The sequence below is a fragment of the Arachis ipaensis genome, chromosome B06 (genome assembly GCF_000816755.2).
Source record: "Arachis ipaensis cultivar K30076 chromosome B06, Araip1.1, whole genome shotgun sequence".
Lineage (NCBI taxonomy): Eukaryota > Viridiplantae > Streptophyta > Magnoliopsida > Fabales > Fabaceae > Arachis > Arachis ipaensis.
This window is the reverse complement of record NC_029790.2, coordinates 18,872,568-18,884,974: the sequence shown is the minus strand read 5'-3', so window position 1 is coordinate 18,884,974 and position 12,407 is coordinate 18,872,568. Positions and strand designations below refer to the sequence as shown.

Sequence of the window (12,407 nt, the reverse complement as noted above, 5' to 3'; positions counted from 1 at the left end):
AGTTACCGACTTGGGCGGTAAGTTATCGAACCATTTCATTGCCGTTTTAATCAAAGTGGTCGAGAAGGCTTTGCAGCAGGTAACATCAGAGGCATTGCCCAAGTACATCCGCCTTTTAAAGTTGCTCAGATGGTGTCTCGAGTCAATCGTTCCATCGTACAGATCTATGTCGGGAGTTTTGAAATTTCTGGGAACTTTAGCCCGCATGATCTCCTCTATGAACGGGTCTTCTCCACCTAGGGGATTTTCTTTCCGATCTGATCGGTTATTTCGATTTTGAAGGTCGGCCTCTAACTTCATGAGCTTTTCTTCCAGCTCCCTTTGTCGTCTTACCTCTCTCCGCAGTTTTCGCTCTACTTCTCGCTATTATTTAGCCTGTTGATCTAGCGGTTCTAGTCGTCCTCGTTGACCATGGACTAGGCCCAGTATTTCCATTGTTTGAGGGGGTTCCTCATTTTCAGGATGGTGGATCTCTGAATGAATTCGCCTTGAGTGGAAGTTTCCCGATGTCCCTTCCCCGCGAGGACCATGCGTTTGCCGTGGTGGAGGTAGTATAATGACATGGTCCTCTGGTTGGGGCTCGGATTCGGATTTAGACGCAGTGTGGCCGTCTTAATACTGGTGGTCCTGCCATTGTTAAAGAATGAATCCTAAGTCTTCGGCACCAGTGCCAATGTTCCAAAGGTTACCTAAAACGTTGATTTGGGGCTAAACATGAGGTCCAAATTCCCTTGTATGGCAGCGTCCGACTTGTTGATGCCGAGGTGCCGCCTGTCTAAGTTCCTCGTGAGGAGGTGAGGGGTGGTACCTGTAAGAGACTCTGATGCTTAAGTTAGTAAGGATTTTAGGCAGATTTTTTTAGTAGATTAGAACGTAAATATACCTAAGGGGTGTCAGTATATTTATAGTCAGGGGCGGAGCTAGAGTAATTCTTAGGAGGGGGCTAACATAAAAATATAATTTTAGAAGAAGAAAAAATTAAAATTAAGGAGGGATTAATATAAAAATTAATGACCTTTATACATTAAAATTTTTAATTTGGGGCCAGTGCCCCCTTCTCCAACACTTGTCTCCGCCCCTGTTTATAGTAGAGTAGGTGACCACCTTTTGAGTAGTTCCATCTTTATTGATGGATAACCGTTCTCTTTATTTTGAGAGTTGTTGAGACCTATCTTTTAGGGAAGATAGAGATAATATGAGAGATTCGTGGAGGTAGTTTACTTGCTTAGACAAGTAGAGCTTGAACTCTTTTGCGGTGTTCGACTTCTTTAAAGAGGTCGAGTACGGGTTGAAAACCTCCTTTATAGATCGAGTCTTTTATCTTTATTGTGTCTGACTTTAGTTGTTAGGATAAGATATGAACATTTATTAATATAATTTTTTTAGATAAATATAGATCAAATAATCTAAATGAATTGCACAATATTTAGAGTGCTCAACAATAAATATAAAAAGATTTATTCGTATTTTGTCATAAAATATTACTCATTATTTATTTATTTATTTAAAGACCTATTATATTTTAACTGTCAGTTTCTAGACGTTTTTAGTGTAATGTATATTTTGTTTAATTTGAATTTATTTCGAAGTAAATAATTCACAAATCAAATCTTTTCTCTCTAACTTGGATCGAGTTTTGTAAGAACGATTTAAAAAAAATGATCTAAATGGGTTGCACCCATTGACTTTTATTGATGGGCTGAACTCCCACAACTACAAGCACAGACCACATCCTTAATTCCTTATCAATCTAATCCAACTCAGTATTGACTAATGACTATAGTCATCAATATTTTTTTATTTTTTATTTTTTCCTTTAAAGTTCAAAATTAGGGTTTGGTTTGTGGTGGAAATCCTATCCGAATCAGAGTATATATTTCAACACGGTGAAGAAACATCACTCTCTTGCCTGTTCCCAGTGTGCTTTTAGCTTTGTCCTTTTGATCCTTCCCTACCCGTAACTTTCCCCAACAGACTCCAAGCTTTTCAGGTACTAATTGATTCATTGGTATTCGATTTTCCAAACTTATCGCAATTTTAGAGCGATGACCCCTATTTGTCAGGGGTTATGGTTTTTTTTTTTTTCGTCCTTCGTTGATTCTTATAACTCTTTCTCTCTTTGTTCTAGGAAAAAAAACCCTTGGTTCTGAAGGCAAAGGCGAAGATGAGGCCGGTTTTCGTTGGGAACTTTGAGTACGATACTCGTCAGTCAGAGCTTGAACGCTTGTTCGCCAAGTATGGCAGGATTGAGCGCGTTGACATGAAATCTGGTAATTCTTGTATCACTCATTTATTCGGTTTTGATCGGTTTCTGTTGCACGCTGAATGATCACTTCACCAATATCACCTGTCTTGTATTAATGTATGTTTAGGGTTTGTAAAATTGCAACGTGTTTTTGGCTTTTTGCAATTACACTAGTAGATGCTGGAAAATCTTTGATTGATAGGTTATAGGTAGTTCATCTAACACTAATAGCTACTTAGAATTAGGTTTGACACTGATAGATGCTGGAGATGAGGGTATATTATTTGTTAGTAATGCTGCTTTTGGAGTTGGAAGATTGTTGCTAATGTAATGTAATCCTGGTGGAAAATAAAATGGACGCAGAAAGAATTGAAAATTTCTGTGGGGGCAAAGCAATCCTCCATTTTATAAGTGTTTATTTTGACGCAGGAACTTGTTCTAAGGAAAAATATGCTTTAATGAGCTTCTATACTTTTTACAGAAGGAAACCTTTCATGCTTGTCTGCTCTCTCCTTCCTTCTACCGATAGCATCATCTCCATTTTCTCACTCACCTCATCGCACCAACCACTTCCACTGGAATGATCTTCAATCGATTTAATATGCCATGCTTAGCTTCACTGAAAATAGGGGGTCATTGAATTTCTGTCATGCCATGCCATCTATTATTTGAATCACTACTGCTGTCTGAAATCTGAATGGAGAAGCATGCTTGGCAATGACATGCACAATATCAGAATCTCAATTTTGGATTTTAATCTTTAATTGCAATCATCATTTTCTTCATCATTCAACGCCTCTACACTACAGCATCATCTGCATCAGCTCTCACATATATGCAGGTGTTGTATTCCTTTGTTCCCGACAAGGGAAATAATTCCCTGATTCAGATGATATACTGCTTGCCAGGGATAACATGTTGAAATTTTATAATATTGATCTTTGCTTTTGCTTTTAGATGTTTTTAATACTAGTTCTGCTTATGCAGGGTTTGCTTTTGTCTATTTTGAGGATGAGCGAGATGCTGAAGATGCAGTTCGTGCTCTTGACAACTTTCCATTTGGTTATGAGAAGCGAAGGCTGTCTGTAGAGTGGGCTAGGGTATGAAAGGATCCCAATTAGCATTTTTTTAGTTGCCTTTACCTAATATTATTCAAATTGTAATGCACACTGGCTATCCACCACTTGATCTTAATCAGAGGGCTTCCTATTTGTTATGTTTTAACAGGGTGAACGTGGTCGCCATCGTGATGGCTCAAGGTCAAACCAGAGGCCCACAAAAACACTATTTGTGATTAATTTTGATCCAATTCGCACCCGAGTTCGTGACATAGAAAGACATTTTGAACCTTATGGGAAGGTTCTTCATGTTCGCATTCGTCGTAACTTTGCATTTGTGCAGTTTGAAACACAAGAAGATGCTACTAAAGCTCTTGAGTGTACACATATGAGGTCAGTGATGAGATTCTAGATATTATTGGTTGGAATTCTGAGATTTCTTATTTGATCCCACATGTAAATTGGTGAATGAATTTCTGGTTGCATTGCAATTGTGCAGCAAGATATTGGATAGAGTAGTGTCTGTTGAGTATGCTCTGAGGGATGATGATGAAAAGGGTGACAGATATTATGACAGTCCTAGAAGAGGAGCTTATGGGAGATCACCCAGTCCAGGTTATAGGAGGAGACCAAGCCCTGACTATGGCCGTCCACGCAGTCCTGTATATGATAGGTACAATGGTCCAGCCTATGATAGGCGTAGGAGCCCTGAATATGATAGGCCTCGGAGCCCTGACTATGGTAGGAACAGGAGTCCTGAATATGGGAGACATCGCAGGTATTATATTTGTTGGGCAAATTAATCAATAGCCTTTTGCATTTACTTATTGTATTTCAGTGAATTTAATTAATTCTGTGTACTGTTTTAAAATTGTTTTCTCCACCTTATATATATCTTATTGATTTTCTACAGTCGAACACCAATTCGAAGATCCAGAACTTAGAAGCAGTTCTTGGTCCCTGGGGTTTGATGCATCTGGAGTTGCTTGATCTTTTTCTCGTGGATGTTGGGATAGCTGGTCATACATCAAGGAGAATGTTATGTTGTTTTCAAACTTCAATCTCTGGTTTCTTAGCTGTGTAGCAGTTAATATGAAATTTGCTTTTGTAGGATCCTGGATATATAGTCAGTTTTCAGAGGCAGAATCTTTAATACTTGATGCGACATCGTTGCATGCTGTGATTAAATTAATTGGCTTATTAATATGATGGCATGCATGATTCTCTGGAACATTTTAGTATTATGTATTACGGAAAGTGATGTCCCATGGTGTTGTAAAAACCTAAAAGGTTGCTTCTAAAATCTTTAAACAAACATTCCAAAATTTCCCATAGCTAACAATAAATTATGCAATAAAGGGTGCTTCATTGTTTGAAATCTGTTATGCCAATTTTCGAGTAAAAATGTTACAATATTCAGATCATCTTCTGAACAAAGGAGTTGATTCAAACTCAAATTTTAAGTTTCAAGTACTCAAATATACATACATATTACTAAGTTTTACCAGCATTATCCATTTGAATTCAGAGATTTCTGACAGATATCATATTAAACGCTTTTAGGTTTTAATGATATCAAAATTATTTTATTGAAACATAATATTTGTATCATAATGTTTTAAGGCAATGTACAGTATGGTAATTTAAATATTATATATTAAAGCTTTTTTTATGAAAAATAAAATTACTCAAGCTATGACTTAAACTATCCAAAAATGCTTTAATATTTAGCACGCAAAATAACTTAACACAATCATTTTGCTGGTTTGAACTCACTGAATAGATTCATTTCAATATTATTCAAATTCACATAAGCATTCATGGTGGACATGAGCACCTCAAGTCCTCAACCAGAGACACCATTCAAAAATACACGCAACTTTTTATAACCCAGATGAGATGATATAACATAAATATACATACATACATACATACATACATACATACATGTTACCGAAATAACTTAACAATTATTGACAGAAAGAAGCAGCAGTTACAAGGTTGATGATTTGGTGAGCTCTTGTTGAATTGCTTTGTGAAGCCATGCCTCAGCATCTTGCATCATTTCGGGGCTAAGCCTCACCATCAGGATGCAAAACTCAGTTTCATTCAGCTTCCCATCCCCATCAAGATCACCATGTCTAACCATAGCCTCTGCATCCTCTTTGCTCATCCCATCCATGCCCAGAAGCTCCGAGTTCCTCTTCAGACTCTCCGCCGTGATCAAACCCTTTTCGGGGTCAGCCAGAAGCTTGAAACCCCCACACAGCTCAGACACAAAAGTGTCCACGTCAAGCTTCTCTGCCATCACCGGCAGCAAGTCCTCAAACACAGCTGCTTCTGCAGAAGCGCTTTCTTTTTCCCCTTGGCTGCTTTCCATTGTTCTATTTTGTAAACTGTAGAAACTAGAGATAGGTGAATGAAAGAAGCAAGAGACTTTGGAAGCTGACTTGTAGTTGTGTGTAAACAATGGGGCAATGACTTGGAATTCGTTAGGAGAAATGGCCTTTATAAGAGATGCATTAGTCTATTCCACAATGCCAAGTTGTTAGGAGGAGCTAAATTCTTGATGGGTCCTACGCATTAGGAATTATTGTGTGTAATAATACTCTAATGCTGACCCTGCATATTGAATTTAACACGATGGACTGACTAACAAATCTTAGTAACCCGTGTAACAAAAATGATGGTTTAACTTTAGTGCAGGGTGAACATGTTACTGCACTGTTTTTACTTTTTCATGGAGAGTGGCGGGCATTGGTGGGGAACAAGGGATATTATTTATAATAATGATTAAAACGTGATAGTCTTGGGAAGGAATTGGCTTCCATGAAACTTCCTCTATAATTGATTAATTGTGATGTTATATGCACCCCTTTGTCTTCTTCTAACTCAGTCACGTGCCAAGTAACACAACAATATGTTAAAGCATGGGCCCTCCTTCTAATAATGGGCGTGATTGTAATTTTTGAATTTTAGGGGCTTGTGTCCAGATAAGAGCTGAATTCGAAAATGATTAATTCCTTAGATATGGGAGGTAGTTACTTAAATCCTCACAAGCCTTGTCAAAAGACCGGTCATAAACCGCTAAACCGGCCGGAACCACTCGGTCTGATCGAACCAGGATCCGGTCGGTTTTGAAAAAAGAGGTATAGCCGTTTTAACAATCAGGAAAAGGGATGGGGAAAAACCCAAAAAACCCTAACTTCCCCCAGCTCTCTCGCCTCTCTCTCAACTCCAGAAGATCAGAACCCCTTCGAACGCAACAGCCTCTGTTCTTCGGAAGAACTTCTTCCATCTCGTGGTCGTTCTTCAACCAATCCAGCCACCGCCGCCGTCCGCGCTTCTCCAAGAGTCGTCGCAACGCCTCTGTTCGTCGCACTTCCGCGTCTGTTTGCCGAGCTTCCCCTCTGTTTCGCCGTGCTTTTGCCGCCGTTTCACCGTGCTTCCGCCGCGCTCCAGGAGCCTCGGTTCAAGTGAAAGGGTCCTGCCTCCCCCACCAACTCCGACGCCATCTCTTTTTTTATTTTTGAAGAAAAACCACACAATTGGGCTGGCCCACTCAAAATTTGCTTTCGCTCTCCATAATACAGTGGGCTTTTCCCGATTATTCCCCCAGCCCAAGCCCAAAGAGAAAAAGGATATCTGCAAATAATCTGGCCTCACCTCGCCGCGACGGCACTAGCGCTCCTAGTCGAAGTTGAATTTACATTGAAGCGAATTGATTTGTGAATCGAATTTTGAGTTCTCCGAACAAGAAAGTAATGCAGTGATGGAGTTTTGCCCAACTTGTGGAAACATGTTGCAGTATGAACAGCCTAATCTGGGTCGCCCCTCTAGATTTTATTGTCCAACTTGCCCCTACGTTTGCCACATTGAGAACATGGTAGGAGCACCCCTCTTTCCTTCTACTACGTCCGTATCTGCTTTTTCTATGGTTTTTACTTTTTCTATTTCCACTCTTTAGGTCAAGATTAAGAGAAAGCAGTTGTTGGTGAGGAAAGAGATAGAGCCAGTTATCTCACAAGATGACATGAAGAATGCTCCCACAGCTGAGGGTATTCTTTTTCTTTTCTTTCTCCATTCACAGACGTACATATTCTCTGTTCATGATCCAAGCACTTCAATGCTTAATCAAGTTCAATAGTCTTTTAGACTACGTTTATTTATAGAGACAGACAAAGACACACTGACAAGAAGGACATCAGAAACTAATAAGAGACACAATTTATTTTTCATTTTTTTTATTATTTTTGTTAATTTTTTATAATTATATATTTTTATTATTATATCTTTCATCTCAAACTTTTTAAATGAAAAAAATAAAAATAAAATAGATTTTTATAATTTGTTATAGTTTATTACCAAACAGAATAAAAAAATAAAATTTTGTGTCTCTGTTTCTTATGTCTTGTTCTAAGTGTCTTGTCCTGAGCTGTTATCAGAAACAAATGCAGTCTTACCGTTATTAAGCACCCTTGGTTAGTTCATCATCTTATCTGTAAATTTGTTCATGATTTGAACGGTGCTTTGTTCTTTAGCTTTGTGTGATTGTTTACTAGGACAATTGGTAGAAATTGGAACAGTTATCATTGTTTGAACTTGTAATATCGCTTTGTTGATAAATTAACAGCTCCAACATAATTGAACACTTGAACTCTCAAGATATATTTCAGAATCCAATTCTTACGTGTGGATATTTTCTTGTTATGACTTTGACCTAGAGCAAATTGTTGAGTAGGCAGAGAGAAATAAAAATGAGTAGCAAACAGTCTTCTACTGTACCATCTTTTGTTGAGAACCATGTGTCTAAATGCAACAAATTATCCTGATAGTTTTATTTATGAAAAAAGAAAATATTTTTAGAAGTAGGGAAATTGAAAGTGTTCTGGTCAATTTCAAATGCAAACATGGACTGAATCAATCCCAAGTAATCAACCATATTGCTGAAATGCTGAATCATAAGTTCATAACACGCTAATTATGTTCAGTTATGTCAATTTGCATACTTCAGTTTGCTTATCAATGCTTGAGTAGAAACTTTTTGAGTTGATTCTATCGGCCTTAATTTTGTCATGCTGTTGTCATAGATTTCCATTATGATTATGTTTATTATTTTTTTTTTGGGAGGATGAGTTATACGTTGATTTAGGTTGAGAACTAATTCACAATATAGATTTTGTGCTAGTGCTAAGGTTTTCTTTTATCTCAATCTCATAGGAATGTATAGTTGTGTTTGTTTAATTGGAAAAAGTTTTTTCTAATTCAGTACTTTTAACTAATAATTAGGGCTAATTGCACAATCCATGCTTCTTTTGTCAACACCTTGTATCCTCTCCTGTTTTTCTTCTTATTTAACTTGGTTCCCTCTTCTTTTGCAGTGCCATGCCCAAGATGCAGTCATGATAAAGCTGCTTACACAGAGTTTCAGACTCGTTCAGCTGATGAGCCAGCAACTATATTTTACTTGTGCCTGAATGAGAAGTGTAAGCACCAATGGCGTGAAGATTAACTGCATATGCTCATGCAATCTTTTTATTATTTTTGGTTGGCCCAGCATAGAGAAGCTTTTCATGTTGTTTGAATAGAAATTATATGGCAGCTGAGAGGGGTGTGGTTCTTGGTTTCCTCTTTTTTGCTAATAATTACAAAATTCTTATATTTTCCAGTTTTTTGTCTATTTTAGAATATTAATAAAATTTAATTTTATATCATTACTTCATATTAATCATTGTCATTTGTTTCAATCCATGTATATTTAAATATTTGCTACATTGCCACTTATCGTTTGAATAGTGTAAATCATATTAATGTATTAATGTATTATGCAATGTAGACCAACTCCACTGAGATATCAATTATTTTACTTGTTTGTCATGATATCACTTATTCCAAAAGTGTAAATGCATAGGAGAAGACAATATTAATAGTTATATCTCTAACACTCTCTCAAGCATGAGTTTTTTTGGATTTGCTTGATTTTTAAATGGATTTTCTTTTTTTTGTTTATTTATCTTATACTATTTTTTCACTTTTTGAAATTCACCAAGAATTGAACTCTAAATCTTTTGACAAAGAATGGATTTGCTTGATTTTTGAATGGTTTTTTTTCTTCTTTTATTTATCTTATATTAGTCTCATTTACATAGCATTGATTACTTTGAAATCACAAAAATAATGTTTTCGTGATTGCTTGTAGGCGAATGCTAATCCAAAAGCAACTACTTTATTAGATAAACCTTAAAATTTAAACAAAATAGTATTAACAACAAATTGTTGGAGAAAGCCCTTCTCATATATGATGGCAATACTAATTTAATAAAATCTCTGAAACCTGTGAAAATAGGTTGAGAGTACGGACGGAGGCTTTAACTAAAAAGAGCCGCATCCAATGTACAAATAATAATAGTAAATATCACAAGCTTTACAAAACTTGGACCAGGGGCAAAAGGGGAAGAGCAGCAATCTTAGGATCAATGAACAATCAGTTTCTTCCTTTCTGTCCATTTCTTTCTGGTGGCTTCCAATGCTTCCAACTTCTGTCTTGAAAGTTCTTGGAACCAAAGCTCATAGTGTGATTCGATCGCATCGAGTTCATGCTCTAGCTCGTGATCGATGTCTTTGTCGGTTGGAGACAAAGAAGAATTGCTGCTTGTCAAGCTCAAAGCATTAGGTGTTCCCCAAAAGGCTGGGATTGTAGAGTGAGAAGAGTTCTTTGAGATTCCTTTCAGTACAATGCTTTCGGCAGCACAGTTTGTAGCCTGCAATTTACAACATTCCCAGAATGTATCAGCCAGCTTCATTTCTAAGGTTGACCAACTTAATCCCTTCTCACTCCTATCAGCATCAGAATCAAGACAGTATTCATTTTTCGTGCAAGCATCTTCAATGGCTATATCAGCCTCTGCCGGTTCTTGCCAATCTTGATCTTCCAAGCTACTCAAACTCAGAGAAGAATTATACTCACCAACAAAAGCAGCATTATCACCATTGTTAAACACGAAGCTTCTGTTGGCTGTATCAAAATCTTCTGCTTGGTTAGAATCAACTGGAGTCGAGTTCTCTTGATTGAAAACCAATTCAGAGGGAGCATTGGTTTGGACAGGACACTGTGCGTTGTCTTGATAAAAAATCACTTCAGTGCGAGCACTGCTTGGCACAGGACACTGACTATGACTATTTCCTTCATTCGACGGCTTACACTGAGGTAATAGCTTCATTATCAAGTAATCAATAAGCTCAGCTATGAAGGCTACATCATGATCGGGCAGCTCCAAATTTTCAACCATCTCTGATGCCACAGAAACTGCAGTATCTGTCTCAAGGTAGAAGAGGAAATGTATATTCCTTACTTGACCTGCGAATAATAGAAACTAAGTTATTGCATTATAGAAGATGAACTATCTGGTATCAATTCAATACTACCAACATGGAAGCTTCTCAAAATTAGGTCAGATATTATTTTCTGTTTACCAAAACTACATCTTTGGTATCTTTCCCATGTGAAAAAGAAAAAGAAAAAAGAAAAAGAAAAATGGAAAGAGCATATAATCACCGCAAGAATCAGCAATACGCAAGATTAATGACACCGAGTTATCATCATTTTTGGTCCCTTTCAATTTAAACTCATTGTTTTTATATGTACGCCGAACTTCCAGAAGTGGACAATGTGAACTTCCATGGCTGTTTTCAGCACAGGTAAACACAGACACATGTTTGGAGTCAGCCTCGAAGTCTATAGATAAAGGACCAGATTTCGGCCTATCTATAGCCTTTGGAGATTTATTAGGTGAGTTTAAGGGATTAAGGATTGGATCCTTGGAACACTCGACTTGCAGAAATGGATCTTTAAGAAGCTCCTCTGCAGACAACCTCTCAGATGCAGGAACAAGACATTTGTTGATAAACTCCTTAATTTGGGGATCACTCACCCTGTTAAGGGAATTCGGTTTGATGCCCTGCAATGAAATGAGTCAGAGTAGAGGGGAAAAGAAATGCAGTTGCAGTTATTCAGATAACGAGCATGGAATTATAAGATATATCAATTGTCACTATACTTACAGAGGTAACTTTCTTGTAAATTTGAGCTGGATTCTTGCATTCGCTATATGGGTACTCAAAAGTAACCATTTCCAACATGCACATCCCAAAAGAATAGACATCCACGAGTTCATTGTATTCCTCTTCATATAGTTCTGGAGCCATAAACTCGGGCGTCCCTTTTACAAGGAAAATTTACAAATTCAGCAATCTGCATGGTGTTAACACGATGAAAAATCCAGAACATCAATATTCAAGAAAAGTAATGGCACCAATAACACTTCGAGCAGTTGGTTGCTGCATGACAGTTGCCAAACCGAGATCTCCGATCTTGACTTCTCCATGGTTCCCATTTACAAAGATGTTATCACATTTCAAGTCTCTGTGAATAATAGGCGGCTTGTGACCGTGAAGATATACCAGACCTTGAAGAATTTGTCGAGCCCAACCTTTTATGGCTTTCATGTCAACATATCTGTGCTTCTTCCGGTATCTGTTAGCAACAAGCATGCAAGAGATTCATGTGTGCATAATACAACAATACAACATAAAGAAAATGAACGGTGATAGGTGCAAGAGAGCATACTGTCTTAGGTTTCCAGATGTGAAGAGCTCAGTAATAATGTTAACAGTTTTCTTCTTATCATCAATCCAAGAATTATAGAACTTAATGATGTTTTCGTGGTTCACAGACTTCAATAGGTTTACTTCGGAGTACAACTTTGCAACGTCATCTGCAGATCCCAGGAGTTCATCAATCCTGACTTGGTTCCAAGCAACTTCTAATCCGTCAACTTCATCAAAGCCCCTATAACTGCAAGCGAGAGAAAGAGGGAAAAAGCAGTAGAGTAATTAGCTCGCTTTCACTACTTCAAGAATCATGAAATATAATTGGAGGCTAAACTTGTTAAAGAGACATATACCGTAATATATTAAGTTAATCCTGTGCAGAAATTAGAAGACAATGAAGTGTGAACAAAATATAATTAAATATATAACTGAAGGGGAAATTAGAAAAGAAAATCAAGTATCAGAATCATACACAGTCTTGAAAGCACCCTTGC

At 37.4% G+C, this 12,407-nt stretch overlaps 4 protein-coding genes across 9 annotated transcripts in view; 2 read left to right on the top strand and 2 right to left on the bottom strand.

Annotated features, from left to right (window-relative positions):
• LOC107646100 (serine/arginine-rich splicing factor RS31) lies at positions 1,830–4,569 on the top strand. 3 transcript variants are annotated; one of them, XM_016350295.2, is made up of 6 exons: positions 1,830–1,990; positions 2,129–2,270; positions 3,233–3,345; positions 3,473–3,696; positions 3,803–4,081; positions 4,217–4,569. In XM_016350295.2, the coding sequence occupies exons 2-6, from the start codon at positions 2,165–2,167 to the stop codon at positions 4,245–4,247; spliced, it is 753 nt and encodes a 250-aa protein (XP_016205781.1). In that variant the 5' UTR covers positions 1,830–1,990; positions 2,129–2,164; the 3' UTR covers positions 4,248–4,569. The 3 variants fall into 3 exon arrangements, with proteins under 3 accessions (XP_016205781.1, XP_016205780.1, XP_016205778.1); XM_016350294.2 differs by lacking the exon at positions 1,830–1,990 and adding an exon at positions 2,727–3,086; XM_016350292.2 differs by lacking the exon at positions 1,830–1,990 and adding an exon at positions 2,675–3,086.
• LOC107646098 (calcium-binding protein KIC) lies at positions 5,044–5,941 on the bottom strand. Its single transcript, XM_016350290.2, has one exon. It carries the CDS (start codon positions 5,681–5,683, stop codon positions 5,297–5,299), a length of 387 nt encoding a protein of 128 aa, XP_016205776.1. The 5' UTR covers positions 5,684–5,941; the 3' UTR covers positions 5,044–5,296.
• Positions 6,329–9,117, top strand: LOC107646096 (DNA-directed RNA polymerase III subunit RPC10). Of its 2 annotated transcripts, XM_016350289.2 has the most exons (4): positions 6,329–7,009; positions 7,054–7,189; positions 7,271–7,361; positions 8,685–9,117. In XM_016350289.2, the coding sequence occupies exons 2-4, from the start codon at positions 7,076–7,078 to the stop codon at positions 8,813–8,815; spliced, it is 336 nt and encodes a 111-aa protein (XP_016205775.1). In that variant the 5' UTR covers positions 6,329–7,009; positions 7,054–7,075; the 3' UTR covers positions 8,816–9,117. The 2 variants fall into 2 exon arrangements, with proteins under 2 accessions (XP_016205775.1, XP_020959853.1); XM_021104194.1 differs by having other exon boundaries at positions 6,330–7,189.
• The window catches only part of LOC107646616 (probable serine/threonine-protein kinase WNK4), a 4,068-nt gene continuing 1,237 nt past the window's right edge, over positions 9,577–12,407 (bottom strand). For 2 of the 3 annotated variants that reach the window (XM_021104193.1, XM_021104191.1), the window contains 5 exons: positions 11,930–12,157; positions 11,616–11,836; positions 11,365–11,522; positions 10,859–11,261; positions 9,577–10,660 (listed from right to left, as the gene is read on the bottom strand). In XM_021104193.1, coding sequence (XP_020959852.1) covers positions 9,777–10,660; positions 10,859–11,261; positions 11,365–11,522; positions 11,616–11,808 — 1,638 coding nt within the window. In that variant the 5' untranslated portion in view covers positions 11,809–11,836; positions 11,930–12,157 and the 3' untranslated portion in view covers positions 9,577–9,776. Of the gene's footprint in view, positions 10,661–10,858; positions 11,262–11,364; positions 11,523–11,615; positions 11,837–11,929; positions 12,158–12,385; positions 12,402–12,407 lie in introns of those variants that run through there. The other variant, XM_021104192.1, reaches the window with a different exon arrangement.

Excerpts from the sequence above, each read along its gene's own strand:
- LOC107646100 (XM_016350294.2), top strand. The coding sequence starts at position 2,963 with ATGACATGCACAATATCAGAATCTCAATTTTGGATTTTAATCTTTAAT. Across the intron at positions 3,087-3,232 it reads CAGCTCTCACATATATGCAG|GGTTTGCTTTTGTCTATTTT; the intron begins GTGTTGTATTCC and ends CTGCTTATGCAG. Across the intron at positions 3,697-3,802 it reads CTTGAGTGTACACATATGAG|CAAGATATTGGATAGAGTAG; the intron begins GTCAGTGATGAG and ends GCAATTGTGCAG.
- LOC107646098 (XM_016350290.2), bottom strand. The coding sequence starts at position 5,683 with ATGGAAAGCAGCCAAGGGGAAAAAGAAAGCGCTTCTGCAGAAGCAGCT.
- LOC107646096 (XM_016350289.2), top strand. The coding sequence starts at position 7,076 with ATGGAGTTTTGCCCAACTTGTGGAAACATGTTGCAGTATGAACAGCCT. Across the intron at positions 7,190-7,270 it reads TTTGCCACATTGAGAACATG|GTCAAGATTAAGAGAAAGCA; the intron begins GTAGGAGCACCC and ends TCCACTCTTTAG. Across the intron at positions 7,362-8,684 it reads GAATGCTCCCACAGCTGAGG|TGCCATGCCCAAGATGCAGT; the intron begins GTATTCTTTTTC and ends CTTCTTTTGCAG.